This window comes from Gadus chalcogrammus, unplaced genomic scaffold (assembly GCF_026213295.1).
Source record: "Gadus chalcogrammus isolate NIFS_2021 unplaced genomic scaffold, NIFS_Gcha_1.0 GACHA074, whole genome shotgun sequence".
NCBI classification, from domain to species: Eukaryota; Metazoa; Chordata; class Actinopteri; order Gadiformes; family Gadidae; genus Gadus; species Gadus chalcogrammus.
Genome location: NW_026613509.1, coordinates 282,485 through 297,429, shown reverse-complemented (window position 1 = coordinate 297,429; position 14,945 = coordinate 282,485). Strand labels below are relative to the sequence as shown.

At 43.4% G+C, this 14,945-nt stretch overlaps 1 protein-coding gene across 1 annotated transcript in view; it reads right to left on the bottom strand.

The window, feature by feature from the left end:
- Positions 1 to 2,643: 2,643 nt before the first annotated feature.
- The window catches only part of LOC130378378 (zinc finger protein 345-like), a 151,098-nt gene continuing 138,796 nt past the window's right edge, over positions 2,644 to 14,945 (bottom strand). The window contains exon 14 of the mRNA XM_056585155.1: positions 2,644 to 3,389. Coding sequence (XP_056441130.1) covers positions 2,792 to 3,389 — 598 coding nt within the window. The 3' untranslated portion in view covers positions 2,644 to 2,791. The remainder of the gene's footprint in view (positions 3,390 to 14,945) is intronic.

Genomic DNA, 14,945 nt, shown 5'->3' with positions numbered 1-14,945 from the left:
AGTACTGTAGCTCTCGTGTTGAATTATGAACACACTTAAGCAGAACAAGAATTGGTCTCCAGCATACTTGTTATTATTCCCTGATTATTGACATGTACACACATACAGTTACACAGTAATACATTCATACACACAGTTATACAGTAATACATAAACATAATACATGAAAATATTTCTTTGAGTGGTTTATTTCTTTTAAATGCTCTAAAAAGTTCACCTACCAAATCTTCTGTGGCTGGTCTTCCTCGGGTCCAAAGACTTGTCCTCCTATAAAAATAGAACGTATTTGTGAATAAATGCTTTGAATTCTGAATACTGGACTTGGTGAGCTTAAATAGGCTATTAAGTGACCTTTAGTGAGATGGCCTAAAACGGAATACAAATGAATTATTCTAGGACATAGGCTTTCAGGATCAATTCAGAGGTTCAACTGTTCGGGATTCATTTTGCTTAGCCAGTGAAAGTGACCAGCTGTAGATTCCGCACTGTTAAAAATACCTCACTACAAGTAGGCTATAAGTCCTCCAAATAATTCAGCAGAATTGCTTTACTGCCACAAGCATAGGCAGCAGTATGCGCTAAAATGGTCCCTGCCAGTGTTTTTCTATTCTGATGTTTGTGGATGAATCTTTCAGCTACAGCTTTGTTACATTTCCTTGCGATGGTTTGCTGGTTTAATACAGCAATACATCAAATTATGTAAGATGATGTGTCCGTTGCGTGGCTGTCATGTGAGAGCCGTATACGCATTTTAAAAACACCTGTAATCAGCGTGACTATGACTTTCCGAGCGGATCATGGGGGGCTCTTCAATCATTTATTTTTCAGGATTTTCTCCCGTCATCCTCCAGTTTATCGCAAACATCTGGAGATAAGTCGGTTTAATTAAATACTCAAGTGAAATACAAGTGTACCTCCAAATTGCACTTATTGTACAGTACTTCGGTAAGGGCATTTACAATCCATCACTAAAGTTTTGATAGAGTATTCTGATCCAGCGGATTTAAAATGTATTTGTATAATCTTCACAAATCTTGCAGCAATGCAATGTTAATATATCATCATGGGAAATGAGTATTCTGATTCAGCGCATTTACTATTTATTTGTATAATCTTCACAACTCACAGCAATGAAATGTTAATTTATCATCATGGGAAATAGCATATAAACAAGCTTCATAAAAATTCATTTCTAAGCAGTAGGCCTACTACATATTTCTCAACGTAAACATCATGACCATAAGCTATCCCAAAGTTTTCACACCTTTCACACAGTAGGGCAGCATTAGTCATACATGATTAACAACACATCAAAGAAACTTTATTGAGGGATAACAGTGAATAAAACATCTGCGTCTTGGGTACAGCTGGGCTATGCTTAATGTGAGGAGCAGGGCCCGATTGGAAGGAAGCCCATTCAGGACGAAGTTGACCCGGAGAAGGCAGCTTCCAGGCAGAAAAGATGGGGGGGCTCTACTTCTTATTACCACAACAGGAACAGAACGCAGCCAAGCCAATGAATTCAGCCAAGTCACTGAGAAGTCTGTCTGTAACATTTGGAAGATACAGTTCAACCTTGTAGGACTTTTCTAATTCCCCATTGTACTTTACAGAGATAGAGCACTTTGTTGCAGTCAGACATTTGTTTTTGTTTACCTTAAACATAGTGAGGCTGGAACACAATAGTTTGACCTGGCTTGGTGGAAAGCCCACTCACCACGTCAAGGTGCAGGTCATGAGTGGGAAAAATGGTGTGTGTGTGTGTGTGTGTGTGTGGGGCAGTCCAAGCGTCCTTCCCTGTGTGTGTGTGTGTGTGTGGGGGCACTCCAAGCGTCCTTCCCTGTGTGTGTGTGTGTGTGTGTGGGGGCACTCCAAGCGTCCTTCCCTGTGTGTGTGTGTGTGGGGGCACTCCAAGCGTCCTTCCCTGTGTGTGTGTGTGTGTGTGTGTGCGGGGGCACTCCAAGCATCCTTCCCTGTGTGTGTGTGTGTGGGGGCACTCCAAGCGTCCTTCCCTGTGTGTGTGTAGGGCACTCCAAATTGACCAAGAAAACTGCGATTGTCGCAGAAAAGCGACAAGTTTGCAGCTTTGTATATTGAAGTGAATATTTCACGGAGGGGCGGCGCCCTAGCGCCCTCTATTGACCCACCGCCACTGGTTGATATATCTATCATTTGTTCACTCTATTAGCCTACCAAATCACAGGCCTCTTCAACGGTTTAAATCAGACATCCTTTTTTTTCTCACTTCCATTGAAGGACGGTGAATAGTAATTATTATTGGAAGATTGAAACATAATTATCAATAATTAATTCAAAATGTCACTGAATCCGGGGAAGGGGAACATCTTCGTGGAGCTGTGGTTCCCTCTGGTGGTCAGTAACGGGACCTCAGCTCATCCTTTGAATTCTACGTTATACATAACAGCATATCAAATATAATTCACCAACATGTTGGACTGCATCTATTCTATCCAGACAAAACCAGACATCTCAACACTGCATATCTGATTTTATTTGAATTTCTACAGGATAAATAAATAAATACATACAAATGAAATAAATATAACAATGACGTCAGAGAATAATTCAGTTAACATTATCTCTCTCAAACAATTTTTCTTCTGAACATTTTTCGGGTAAAAACCTTCACTCATACAGACATGAATATAAATAAATACATAAAGTTGATGAGATAAACAATTAACCGTTCATGTGCCCTTTTAACATATAACAGCAAGGACCATGTTCGATTAGATTTGAATAACAGATGTCTGGGAACCATTTAGTTTCTTCACATGGTTGTTTGGGTGGAGACTCCTCTGTGAAGTTGTGCGTGACTCTTGAGATTACCAGATGTACTAAATGTTTTCCCACACTGTTTACAGTTGCATGGTTTCTCTCCTGTGTGGATGCGCTGGTGTACCTTCAGATGACTAGATGACCTAAATGTTTTCCCACACTGTTGACAGTGGTTTGGGTTCTCTCCCGTGTGGATGCGCTGGTGAACCTTGAATTCGTCAGATCTACTAAATGTTTTCCCACACTGTTGACAGTGGTATGGTTTCTCTCCCGTGTGGATCCTCTGGTGTAGCTTCAGATTACCAGATCTATTAAATGTTTTCCCACACTGTTTACAGTGGTATGGTTTCTCTCCTGTGTGGATGCACTGGTGTTTCTTCAGATCATCAGATAGACTAAATGTTTTCCCACACTGTTTACAGTGGTATGGTTTCTCTCCTGTGTGGATGCGCTGGTGTCTCTTCAGATCACCAGATAGACTAAATGTTTCCCCACACTGTTGACAGTGGTATGGTTTCTCTCCCATGTGGATGCGCTGGTGAACCTTCAGACTATCAGAGTGACTAAAGGTTTTACTGCACTTCTCACATCTGTGTTGTCCGGCTCCTTCTGCTGGAATCTGGCTCGTGCTTTGGACGGTTCCCGGGGAGGCTCCGATTGGTTCTTGATAGGAGGCTGCGACGTATGGGAGGAGACTAGGCTCCACCTTGATTTCTCCACTCCTCAGCAGTCGGCCGTACAGGTCGCCATGGCTCCTCTTCATGTGTTTGTGGAGGAAGATCTGAGACGTGTAGGAGTACGGACACTCGGGACAGGGGAAAGCCTGTGCTGGTGTCAGCTGGGATTTCCCTCCTAGGAGAAAGAGAGAGTCATATGTATTTTATTTTGAGAGTGCTGCTGATGGCTGGTTTAAGCCATCAGCAGCACTCTGATGGCTTTTTTTGAAACCTCCATGGTACTGTATATTTTGCATTTAGACATTTTTCCAAGTAAGAATATTTTTCTATTATGTTGTCATCTTTTGTTTATTATATTTAAATGTATGGTAAAACTTTACTATTTCCTGTATAATTTCTTAACTGCTTTGTTAATGTAGATGTTTATTGTCCAAGCTCTTTTGAATTAAAATGAGAGATGTGGTCATGAAGTGCCGCATAGAAACCAAACCCTGACAGAAAGACAGACTTGAAGGCAGACCTTTAGTAGAGCTCTTGTTGTTCCACAGTCGATCAAATCTGATTCCCAGATGTCTGGCGTATTCGTCCCCATACCAGACCAAGAGCTCTGCTCCTGAAGTCACGAGGCCACAGGTGCGATAAGGAATTCCTCCTTTGTGCTGAAACGCTATTAGGTTCTGTTCCTCTTCATTACGAGCACAATTGACGTACCTAACACACAGACAGGTACGTCAACACACCATTACAGTCTATCTTCTGCACATGTCATAGCAACACAGAAAATATTGTGGATCTAATCATATAACAGACATGGAGAAATATAAATGTTATCAATAAAGTAATGTAAGTAAGAAAATTGTGAACATTATTCATGCAGTAGATGGTATAAAAGTGAATAGGGTCCTACCTCATCCAGTTAGAAAGTGTCTCTCTCTTTGCATCAATGTAATCATTGTGTCTGCTCTTGTAGATCTGGAGAAATGTGTTAATCAGACTCTATGCCATCCAATAAACACACAAGCACACACACAAGACTAGATCAAAATAAATGAATACAAACACACTGACCTCCCAGGAGTATCCACTCTCCAGGGCTCCCTCTTCATCGGTCCTGTGTCCTTCGTAGGGTCCAAAGTGTGTTCCAATGGGAAGGCCACCGTCTCCACAGTAAAACACCCCTAGACCGGCCCCAGGGATCCCAGAATCTTTGATCTACCCCACATGAGACAGAGATGGAGAGAGGAGGAGAGTCGTAGAGTGAGAGGAATACATAGAGGGAGGGAGAGGTGGAGGAGAGATAGAATACAAGAGAGGTAGAGGAGAGCGAGATGGAGACACATGGAGCAGAGAGATGTAGAGAGAATGAGGCAGGGAGAGACAAAGAGAGGTGAGAGGAATGGAGAGAGGAAGAGAGGTGGTGAGATGGAGGGGGGGAGAGGAAGATAAGATATGATAAGAAATGAATGGAGATGAGTAGTTGGGAAACAAGTGAGAAAGAGAGATTTAGACAGGAAGAGGGAGGGAGGAAAGGAAAGAGGGGGTTGGGACAGGGAGTTCAGAGAGGGAGTCACAAAGAGAGGCAGATAGAGGGAAATGGGGGGAGAGAGGGAGAGATAGACGGAAAGCACGATTCAGGAAGAAGAACCATTGGGGGAGAGATATATCCATCTGCTTTGGCAATATAACTGTTCACATTACTGTTTTTATATACATTAGCTGGGAAATGTATTAAACAATGAATGTTATACCGTCTCATTGGACGGGGAGAACTTTGTTGTGTTAAAGTACGACATATACCTCAAACCCAGCGGGCAGCGTCTTCTTGGCTCTGACTTTCTCTCTGACAGCAACGGGGCGATCAGCCACGAAAACGATAGGACCGTGGACCTCGCACTCTTCAAGGAAGAAAGTCCTACACTCATCACAGACTGGAGAGAGTTCATTTATTTATAACGTCCAAAAGAGCTTCAGCTACAAATCTATATTAAATAGACAGAAACAGGAAGATTAAAAATTGGTTTGTGAATGAAAAAGAGGTGGGGAAAAAGAGGTGGGGAGAGAGAGACAGAGACAGAGACAGAGACAGAGACAGAGACAGAGACAGAGACAGACAGAGAGAGAGACAGAGACAGAGACAGAGACAGAGACAGAGACAGAGACAGAGACAGAGACAGAGTGAGTGAGCCCTCTTACAGAAGTAGTCGTCATCCTTAGGTACTTCCGGTTCTTGGTAGTTAACTCTGAGAACATTTCTCAGGTTCGTCTCTCTTGAATAAACACTTGAGCCCTGCAAATGTTCATGGAGAACTGATTCACACACACACACACACACACACACACACACACACACACACACACACACACACACACACACACACACACACACACACACACACACACACACACACACACACAGTTACAGACATACGTGCACAAAAAGGTGTTATTGCAGGGAAGCAGTGGTGGGATCAGAGCTAACCCAATGAGACCTCCTCCTGGACTGCAGAGCCCCTCTCTACTCCTCCTCCGGGGGGGTCGATCTCTGGATGAGAAGGAGTGGTCCCTCCAGAGACCTCCTGGTCACTCCAGCCCCGCCCTGAGAGACTCTGACAGACAAAACGTCTAGTTAGGAGTACTCCTTGTTTTATTAATGTGGGTAGGTGCTAGGGCTGTACGGTATGGACTAAAATGTACATCACGGTAGGGCTGGGCGATAACTTGATTACAATTATTAATCGCGATAAATCTCACGTCGATTACGACGATAAGCATTAGACATAAATGCTCGATATGAAAAAAAAAAATATATATCTATATATATATTTTTTAATTAAAAAAAAAAAACATTTCTGATATGGATTTACCTGACAGCCAATTCGGCAGAAATAAACAAAATAGTCAGATCGCAGTTTTGCGGTTAATGCCTAAGTACACGCCCATTCCCTGGTGCATGTTTGAGCTTCCGTTACACACACACACACACACACACACACACACACACATACACACACACACACACACACACACACACACACACACACACACACACACACACACACACACACACACACACACACACACACACACACAATCAACAACAATGAAAATAAGAGAAAGGAAAATATATATATTTTTTTTTTAATGGTCCCATGACATGAAAATCTCACTTTGTGAGGTTTTCTAACATAAATATGAGTTCCCCTAGCCTGCCTATGGTCCCCCAGTGGCTAAAACTTGCGTTTGGTGTAAAACGAGCACTAGCTGTTCTGCTCGCCTTTGAAAAAACGGAGGCTCAAGCGCGCTGATTTGGAATGTCTGTGCTCATGACGTCATGAGGAATCTCAGCTCCTCCCCTTACTCTGCCTGGCCCGCCCAGAGATGTTGGCCCGCCAATGAGACTCGACCGTGCGAGCGCCACATGTGTGTGTGTGAATACACACACTGTAACGCAAGTGTTTCTTGTCGGTTCTTTGACGTGTCTTGTATTTCCACAACGAGACTGTCGTGGGGGTTATCTGAGCCATGGTTGAGAAGGAATTGGGGGAAAGGAACTTTGGTTTGACTCGCTGAAGTACATGAACTGCGACATGCCGCCGGTTGCCGCGAGGCACCATCGCCCGGCATCGGGCAGCCGGCAGCAGGCAGCGCGCGGTTCAGTCGACTTCAGGTTGATGTGAAAGTGGAAGAACCTGAGACGTCGCAGAACCCGACAAAGTCGTTTGTGATTCATAATATCGTCTGGAGGCGCACACAATATGTTATATGATATAGATATCTATGTATTATATGATATTATTTAGATATAGAGCTCCAGGACTGTAACGCAAGTGTTGTACACTTCCTTGTTATTTGGATAACCGTTCTGCTGTTGGTGTGATGGCGCATAACACGTCGGACTCTCGTCTCTGGTATTTCTACAACGAGACTCGTATTGGGGGTTATCTCAGCCAAGGTTGAGAATGAATTGGGGGGAAAGAACTTTGGCTTTGACTCCCTCAAGTCAAGAACATGAACCACGACAAGGAGGAGAAAGGGATCTTTGCCGGGCAGCGCTTAGGCGCCTCCGGCGGTGGTCCCTCAGCGGGGCTCAAGCGGGAGACATCAATCCCTTTCTCCTCCATGTCGTGGTTCATGTTCTTGAGGGAGTCAAAGCCAAAGTTCCTTCCCCCCAATTCATTCTCAACTTTGGCTGAGATAACCCCCAATACGAGTCTCGTTGTAGAAATACCAGAGACGAGAGTCCGACGTGTTATGCGCCATCACACCAACAGCAGAACGGTTATCCAAATAACAAGGAAGTGTACAACACTTGCGTTACAGTGTGTGTATTCACATTGATGTGGACGTTGAAGAACCAGGAACGTCAGAGAACCCAACGCGGTCGTTTGAGATTCATAATATCGGCTCACACAGCTTTTGGCCGTGATAATATATATTATATGATATAGATATCTGTGTAGGCTATATGATAATATTTAGATATAGAGCTCCAGGACTCCCGTGTGTTCTAGAATATTTACAGAACACGGCTAAAGGCTGTGTGCGCCTCGCCATTGCGATACATCCACTGTAAACAGAGCGCATGGTGGCTGTAAGCTGCTCAGGGCCACACCCCCACCCTCCTCCTTGACACGCCCACCGAAACAGCGCATTTGGGGGAAGCTCAATGTGCGACTGGCTCGGAGTGGCTGTAACTCTGCACCACGGCTGAATTTCAGGAACGTCTTTGAATACTGTGTTAGTTGCCCACTAATACCTATATTAAAGAATACATAAAATAGCATGTCATGGGACCTTTAATATTATATATCGTGATTAATATCGAGATCGAAAAAATAATCGCGATAATATTTTTTGCTATATCGCCCAGCCCTATATCATGGTAAGATTTGAGGAATAGACGGTAACGGTATTATATCACGGTATGTTCATTTTATCTTAAATTTCGATATAAATGCCTCTGAAGGGGGAAAAATACTTAAAAAAAAAAAAAAACACTAATGTTTAATAGTATGGATTTGTTTCTCCACTTGCTTGCGGACCTTGCCGTATAGTTTTGGAATCTCAATCTGGCTGAAGTGTGTGCGGGCATGTAACGCGTACCTGGGATCGAGTGTTTTGACCATCTCTTTAAAGCCCTTTCTATCGACAGTTTGAAAGGGAACCATGTCCTTAGACAGGTAAACAGTGACAACGTTTGTCATCTCGTTCCACCACTGGCATTTTGTTGTAAGGACTGGCTTTCAAAATGCCTGCGGAAGCAATGTCTGATTGCAGAGACGGCTTCACGCTACCAGCGTCTGTCTCGTACGTTGTGGAATGAGAGCTCGTGAAGGGACTATTGCGCAACGCAGGAGGGCTTGCTGCGCGCCTGCGTGCTTGCGCAATAGCATACGGCCTGAGAAGGCAGTATCGCTGTCAATCTGTCCCTGGGAAAAGTAACGTGGTGCCGAATTGAAAAAGGAACTATGTTTCGTTACCATATTTTCAGTAGTTGCTCGTAACTTTACTTTTTACATGAAAAAGTAGTTAGGGAACTGTATTAACGCATTCCTTACTTTGTTACGCGTTACACACAACATTGTCTACCGGTCACACCGGTCTCACGGTAACGTCAAAATCCATACCGTAGCGCAAATTCACACCGGTATACGTTCAGCACCGTTTAGACCGTACACCCCTAGTAGGTACCTTACCTCCTAGCAACAATACGTCTAAGGTTATACATCGTGCTGGTGTAATTAATACCCTTAATCCATCAGTCTGCTGTCACACGGACATGAAGCAGGTCTCGTACCATAGAGGACAGGACATGGTAAGGCTGCTGAAGGTGATGTGTGCTGTTTTATACCTGTACAGAAACTGCATCTGACGTACTGGGCTGTTGTAGAGACCCCTGTCTGACTGTTGGTGGCTTCCACACTCGAGCACCTGCTGACATAACTGGCTTTAGGTTAGGATGTAACCTGCTAACTATTACAACTGACTATATGAGTTAGGATGTGACCTATTAACTACAACAAACAGACCATATGTAAGGATGTACTATATTAACTATGACTAACTGACTAAAAGGTAGCTTAGAAGCTATTAACAACCGAGGCAGTATAAAACCTATTACTATTAACTTACTATAAGGTAGTATTTAACTTTCTGACTTACGATAAATTCATATTTAACCAAATAACTACTTGTTGACTCTAAGTAAGGAAGTATCCTACTCACTACTAACTGACTAAAAAGGTAGTATAAGCTACTAGCAACCAATGAAGGATAAAACCTAACTTACATACTATATCTGACTAACTATAAGTAAGGATGTATGCTACTAACTGACTATTAGGGCTTTGACTTTTGCCCAAAAATCATATTCAAAGTTTGTTTGTTTATTAATATTCAAATATATTTGAATATTTATTAATAATATTTTGACCATTAAATGCCTTCAGTAAGATCTGGGCTGAATCCTAGTACTTAGTACATACTATTTCGGTCTACAACTATGCGTAGACCGCCTCTGAACGCTTCCGAACACCGCTGAAACTCCACCGGATGTTTGGAGATGACGTATCTCCCCTCAGATGCCGGCAAGTTTACCTTGATAAATTACCTGTTTTCCGTCTTGTCATCGTTGCTATTAAATTAAAAATGTCTCTTTTTACTTAATTACTTACTTTACTTTTTTACTCTTTTTAATGACTCTTTTTTTCGCCGCTTTCTACAACGTCTTTCTAAGCCGCTGTTGGCAGCCATCTCTTCTTCGTTCGTTACCAGATTCCGGTTGCATTGTGGGATAGTGTAGTGACCTACCGTAGTACTGAGCCTTCGGACGCCCTATATTTGTGGCGTACTAGAAATTGCATACTATAAGTATGAGTATTCGGATTCAGCCCTGGATTGGGCTTTGCGAGGTTTGTTTACCGGCGATGCTATGGTTACCGGTCTTGCGTGTTCCAACGGTTTATTAGGTTTCTAATAAATCGCTGTCTAATCAATACTTCATTCACTGCCTCTTCCGTGGTCATTACAATATTATGAACAGACTGCGTCGGGTTCTCCGACGTCTCTCCCTCTTGGCCTGCCCATAACAGGTTTGAATATTAAGTGCTGCCTAATATTCGTTCGAATTTTGATTTATTTTTTGATATTCGAATTACATTCGAATAACGAAGTTCGGAGTCAAAACCCTACTGACTATAAAGTAGTATATAAACGACTCACTTCAACTAACTGACTAAAATGGGTAATATAACTTGCTAATTTACTATGAGGAACAACCTATTATTAAAAATGTTTATTACAGGTTTTCCTTTTTTCAGATGCAATAAAATCCCTTTAAATCAATAAAACCCCTTTTTGTTGCTATATCTTTGGTCAAATGATTAAGCAGTATATGCAGGCTAATGTATCTTCAGGGCTTTGAAAGGGATAATGTTCACTGCACATTACCCCTTCCAGAAATGTCTTGTAAGTGTCTTTGTACCGGTCAATCCAGAGGTCCAGAGCTGCTCCTCCTCAGAGTCTGTCTCTTCAGGTGAGCAGACTCTCACCTGGCCGGGCTTCTCTCTCCTCATGAAGGCTGGAGCCACAAAGGACAGGCCTGACACACACACACACGCACACACACACACACACACACACACACACACACACACACACACACACACACACACACACACACACACACACACACACACACACACACACACACACACACACACACACACACACACAAAAGAAGCAGTGATGTGTACAGCAGCACAACCTGTGTCTGTATGTATAGCAATGTACTCAGTAAAATAGTATTTAAGTATGAGTGGTTTACCAAGAGACGACATAACCAAATGGTTTTCCTTGATCTGCAGGAATCTTTTTTTCTCTGCCATACAGAGGCGGTTCCATTTTGTTGTGGAAAAGTAGGCCCTGATATCCACAAAGTCCTCCTTCACCACAAACAGACAACATAATGTCCAATACTGTTCATCTACAACCTTACCACTTCGTAGATAAACAACCTTAACTACAACCGTAACACATTCTAGGTAATACTGAATATATCAAAGTCAACAGTTGCTACAGAGCAGCCAATTAACTGTTGTAAATCCCACATATTTTGCATAAATAAAGTAATATCGGTCTCCTAAATTGCCATTCATTCCATGGAGGGGCCCTTTCATGAACACATTGGTCTCATCTGATCGTATTTAATGGTGATTAACTCACCAATGTTGCATGAACAGATGTTTAAAGTATTGATATGGTGTCTCACCTCCTCCACTGAGTGACTCATCTGACTGGTAGGCCTACAGCTTGAGTCCAGATCAATCGTCTAACAATGAAACATAATCAGAGCATCTGGGGTAAATGTCGACGGCTAACATCCCTTTGCTAAGTTAATAAGAGTTACTTAACGTTGGTTAGTGAATTGGCGCTGACTAGTCAACACGATGATTGGAGGGATTCTGACCATAAATCACTTACGTCGTCCACTTATGCTTAGTTATGTTAGCCATTAAATTATATAATAACCAAACAAGTTTCAAATATAATACATTTCAGAGCATAATATGCCTTACCACATGCACTTGAATGGCACAAAAATGGAGATCCGAGATTCTATTGTTCAGTTGATTCGGCCCCAAACTGAGAAGAAGCGGGAAAACTTGGGCGAAGTCCCGCCCCTTCTGTTGGAGCCCACGGCACATATGTACGATGTGTATAAAATGGACAACAGATTCAAAAATGGCGCCTATTCATTCCTATGTAAACTGCTCAGTGGCGCAGGGCACAAGCCCCCAGGAGCACTGCATACTTCCGCAATCCACCAGTGCTCAGCGGCCAAGCCTGGTATTGCAGCTGTTTAAGCGGGCTGTGGACGGGTCCCTCAAATCATGGGACCCAGAAGTAGATATCTCCGTTCACTCCAATAGACCCTTTTACTGTTTGTAAACAATGATGACATAGAACGCATGCGCGCGCAGTCAGGCAACAGAAGTATGGCAGAGATCAACAGCTTGTCAAGCTATGCAAGGGAATTATCAACACAAGATCGCAAATTTTACTTCAACAACTTGACTTTGACAAATGGTGTCCGACTTCCAGATCCGTGTACTATTAATGAGTGGGTTGAAGACGTCAACAAGTGGCCGAATATACAGTGGCCAGATATATAAACGTACTTAATAGAGAAACCGAGCGTGTACACCAGAGAGAAATTACGAGCCTATAAGTCACTGGATGCTTATGAATACGTTGTCTGTGGTCATGTCCAGAACGTCAAATACCATGACATAGACTCTGAGTTTTGTGTGGTGAAATCAGAAATCCTCCCTAGTTAAAGACAAGGACACAAGACAACAATGTATGAGGCTTGGGTTATAATCTTAAATGGTTGTGATCCTGTCGGAATCCTATAAAACTTTAGTCCGCCGGTGGAATATCGATTCTGACAACCATATACGCAACAACCAGACATTTTAATGCTGGAAACTGTTTTTTATCCACTTTTAAACTCTTGCTAGCCAGTTGCTACCTCGTGTGTTTTCTACCTCGTGTGAGTCAGAACGACTAGGAAACAACCCCACTTCTGTTGCCGGCCTGCGCACGCAACTATTTGATGACGTTGGCTGTAAAAGGGTCTATAGAGTGGCGAAGTCACGCCCCTTCCGGTAGAGCTCATGGGACCTATGAGATCGAAAAATATGAATGGGTGTCAATGGAGAGAAAATAATTATTTTCTGGTCCCAGTCTTTATATGCCCTGGATTACACATATGTTGTTTGTGGATTTAAATGATAATTTTTTCAAAAATTTGTAAAGAAGTTTGATAATTTTAGGCTTTATGGGAGGCCGCTTTGTGAACTACAGCTCTTCGCTGCTCTCGACGCATATGATATACGTCACCACACCCGCACTTGGAACTCGGCACAGAGATGGCACATAGAGATGGCACATAACTAAAACTCTCCACATGCCCCGACTTATAGTGGTTTCTATGCTTTTATCCTCGCCTTGAAAAAAAGTGGTGAAGTGGAGCAGAGTTCCAAGTGCGGGTGTGGTGACGTATATCACATGAAGCATCCTTATTTGCATTATCTATACATTTTAAATGACATATATACAATAGGGAAGAGGAAGCAGCAGGTGAGTAGGGGATGGGAGATGAATGAGAGGGGACTGAGGGACACGGGATGGTGGAGAACGATAAAAAACGAATAAAATAAATGAAATTGAGGGCCTAGATAAAGGGGGAAGTCGCAGGAAGGGTCAATGGGGAGCCGGGAGGGTAAATTAATAGATTGGTGAAAGTAGGGGGGCCGATCGTAAGGTCGAATTAAACTGCAATAAAAATATAGCGTGTAAACAATGTTATTTTTGTACGTTGTACTACCATCAAACATCCAGGAGATGGAGCATGGAGAACCGTGGTGTTATAATGAATTTGGGTTACCAACAGGGGGTGCTAAGTGACTCCAAACCATATTAATGTTGGAGATCCAAGATGGCGGCCTCCGTGGGCAGAAACGTAAACAAAACATTAAATAAGAGCGGTATTAGGGGTCACAAAAATCCAAATGTGTGACGATAGATAGTAAAAGTAGAACACGAAACGAACAAGCGGAGAACAAAACACATAAAGCTACAAATTGAGCCGAAAAACTTAAAAGCGTTCGGACCAAAATGGCCGCAGAGTGTTTTCGTTCCCCGTGGTCAGCACGTGTCGCCAAATAGACCAAAACCATGCGTTCCTATTAAAACAGTGGGTCAAATCAATGTACTGTCGAGGTTTGAAGAGTACATTAAAGCACTTTTAAGGAATGATGTGGTAACGTGATCGCTTGAATAAATAAGAATGGCAGGGAAGGGGGGGGGGGGGCACAGGACATCAATAGAATAATTACACAGGGTGCATTTGGAAACCATATTAAAAGTAATATTGTTTGTAAATAGGAATGTATGAAAAATAAAAAAAATAGGGGAACGAAGGGGGGCTGGGGCAGGGGGGCAGAATAAACACAAACACATGGTAAGAAAAATAAGAAAGGGGGATCCTTTGTGGGGGGCCGGGGTGGAGGTCATGTAAGGGGGCCTTTGGGGGGTAGGGAAGGGAGAGGTTGGGGTTAGGGTCAGGGGTGGGAGAGGTTAGGTTTAGGGCCAGGGGGCGGGGGCGGGGTCAGGGTAAGGGCTAGGTAAGGGAGGGGGTTGGGGTTAGGGTCAGGGGTGGGAAGGGTTAGGTTTAGGACCGGGAGAGGGTCGGGGTTAGGGTTAGGGTCAGGTGAGGGAGAGGGTTAGGGTTAGGACAGTCAGCAATTAACGACGCCACGGTGGCGTCGCTGGCACGGGCCATCATCAGGCGGCTCCCCAGGGGTCCCCGACCCACCCCAACGTTCAAACCAAGGGGTTGCATGGTCCCCAGCCTGTCAATCCAAATCCTCTCCGACCTGCGCCGTTGGGCGGCAGACCAGAAGG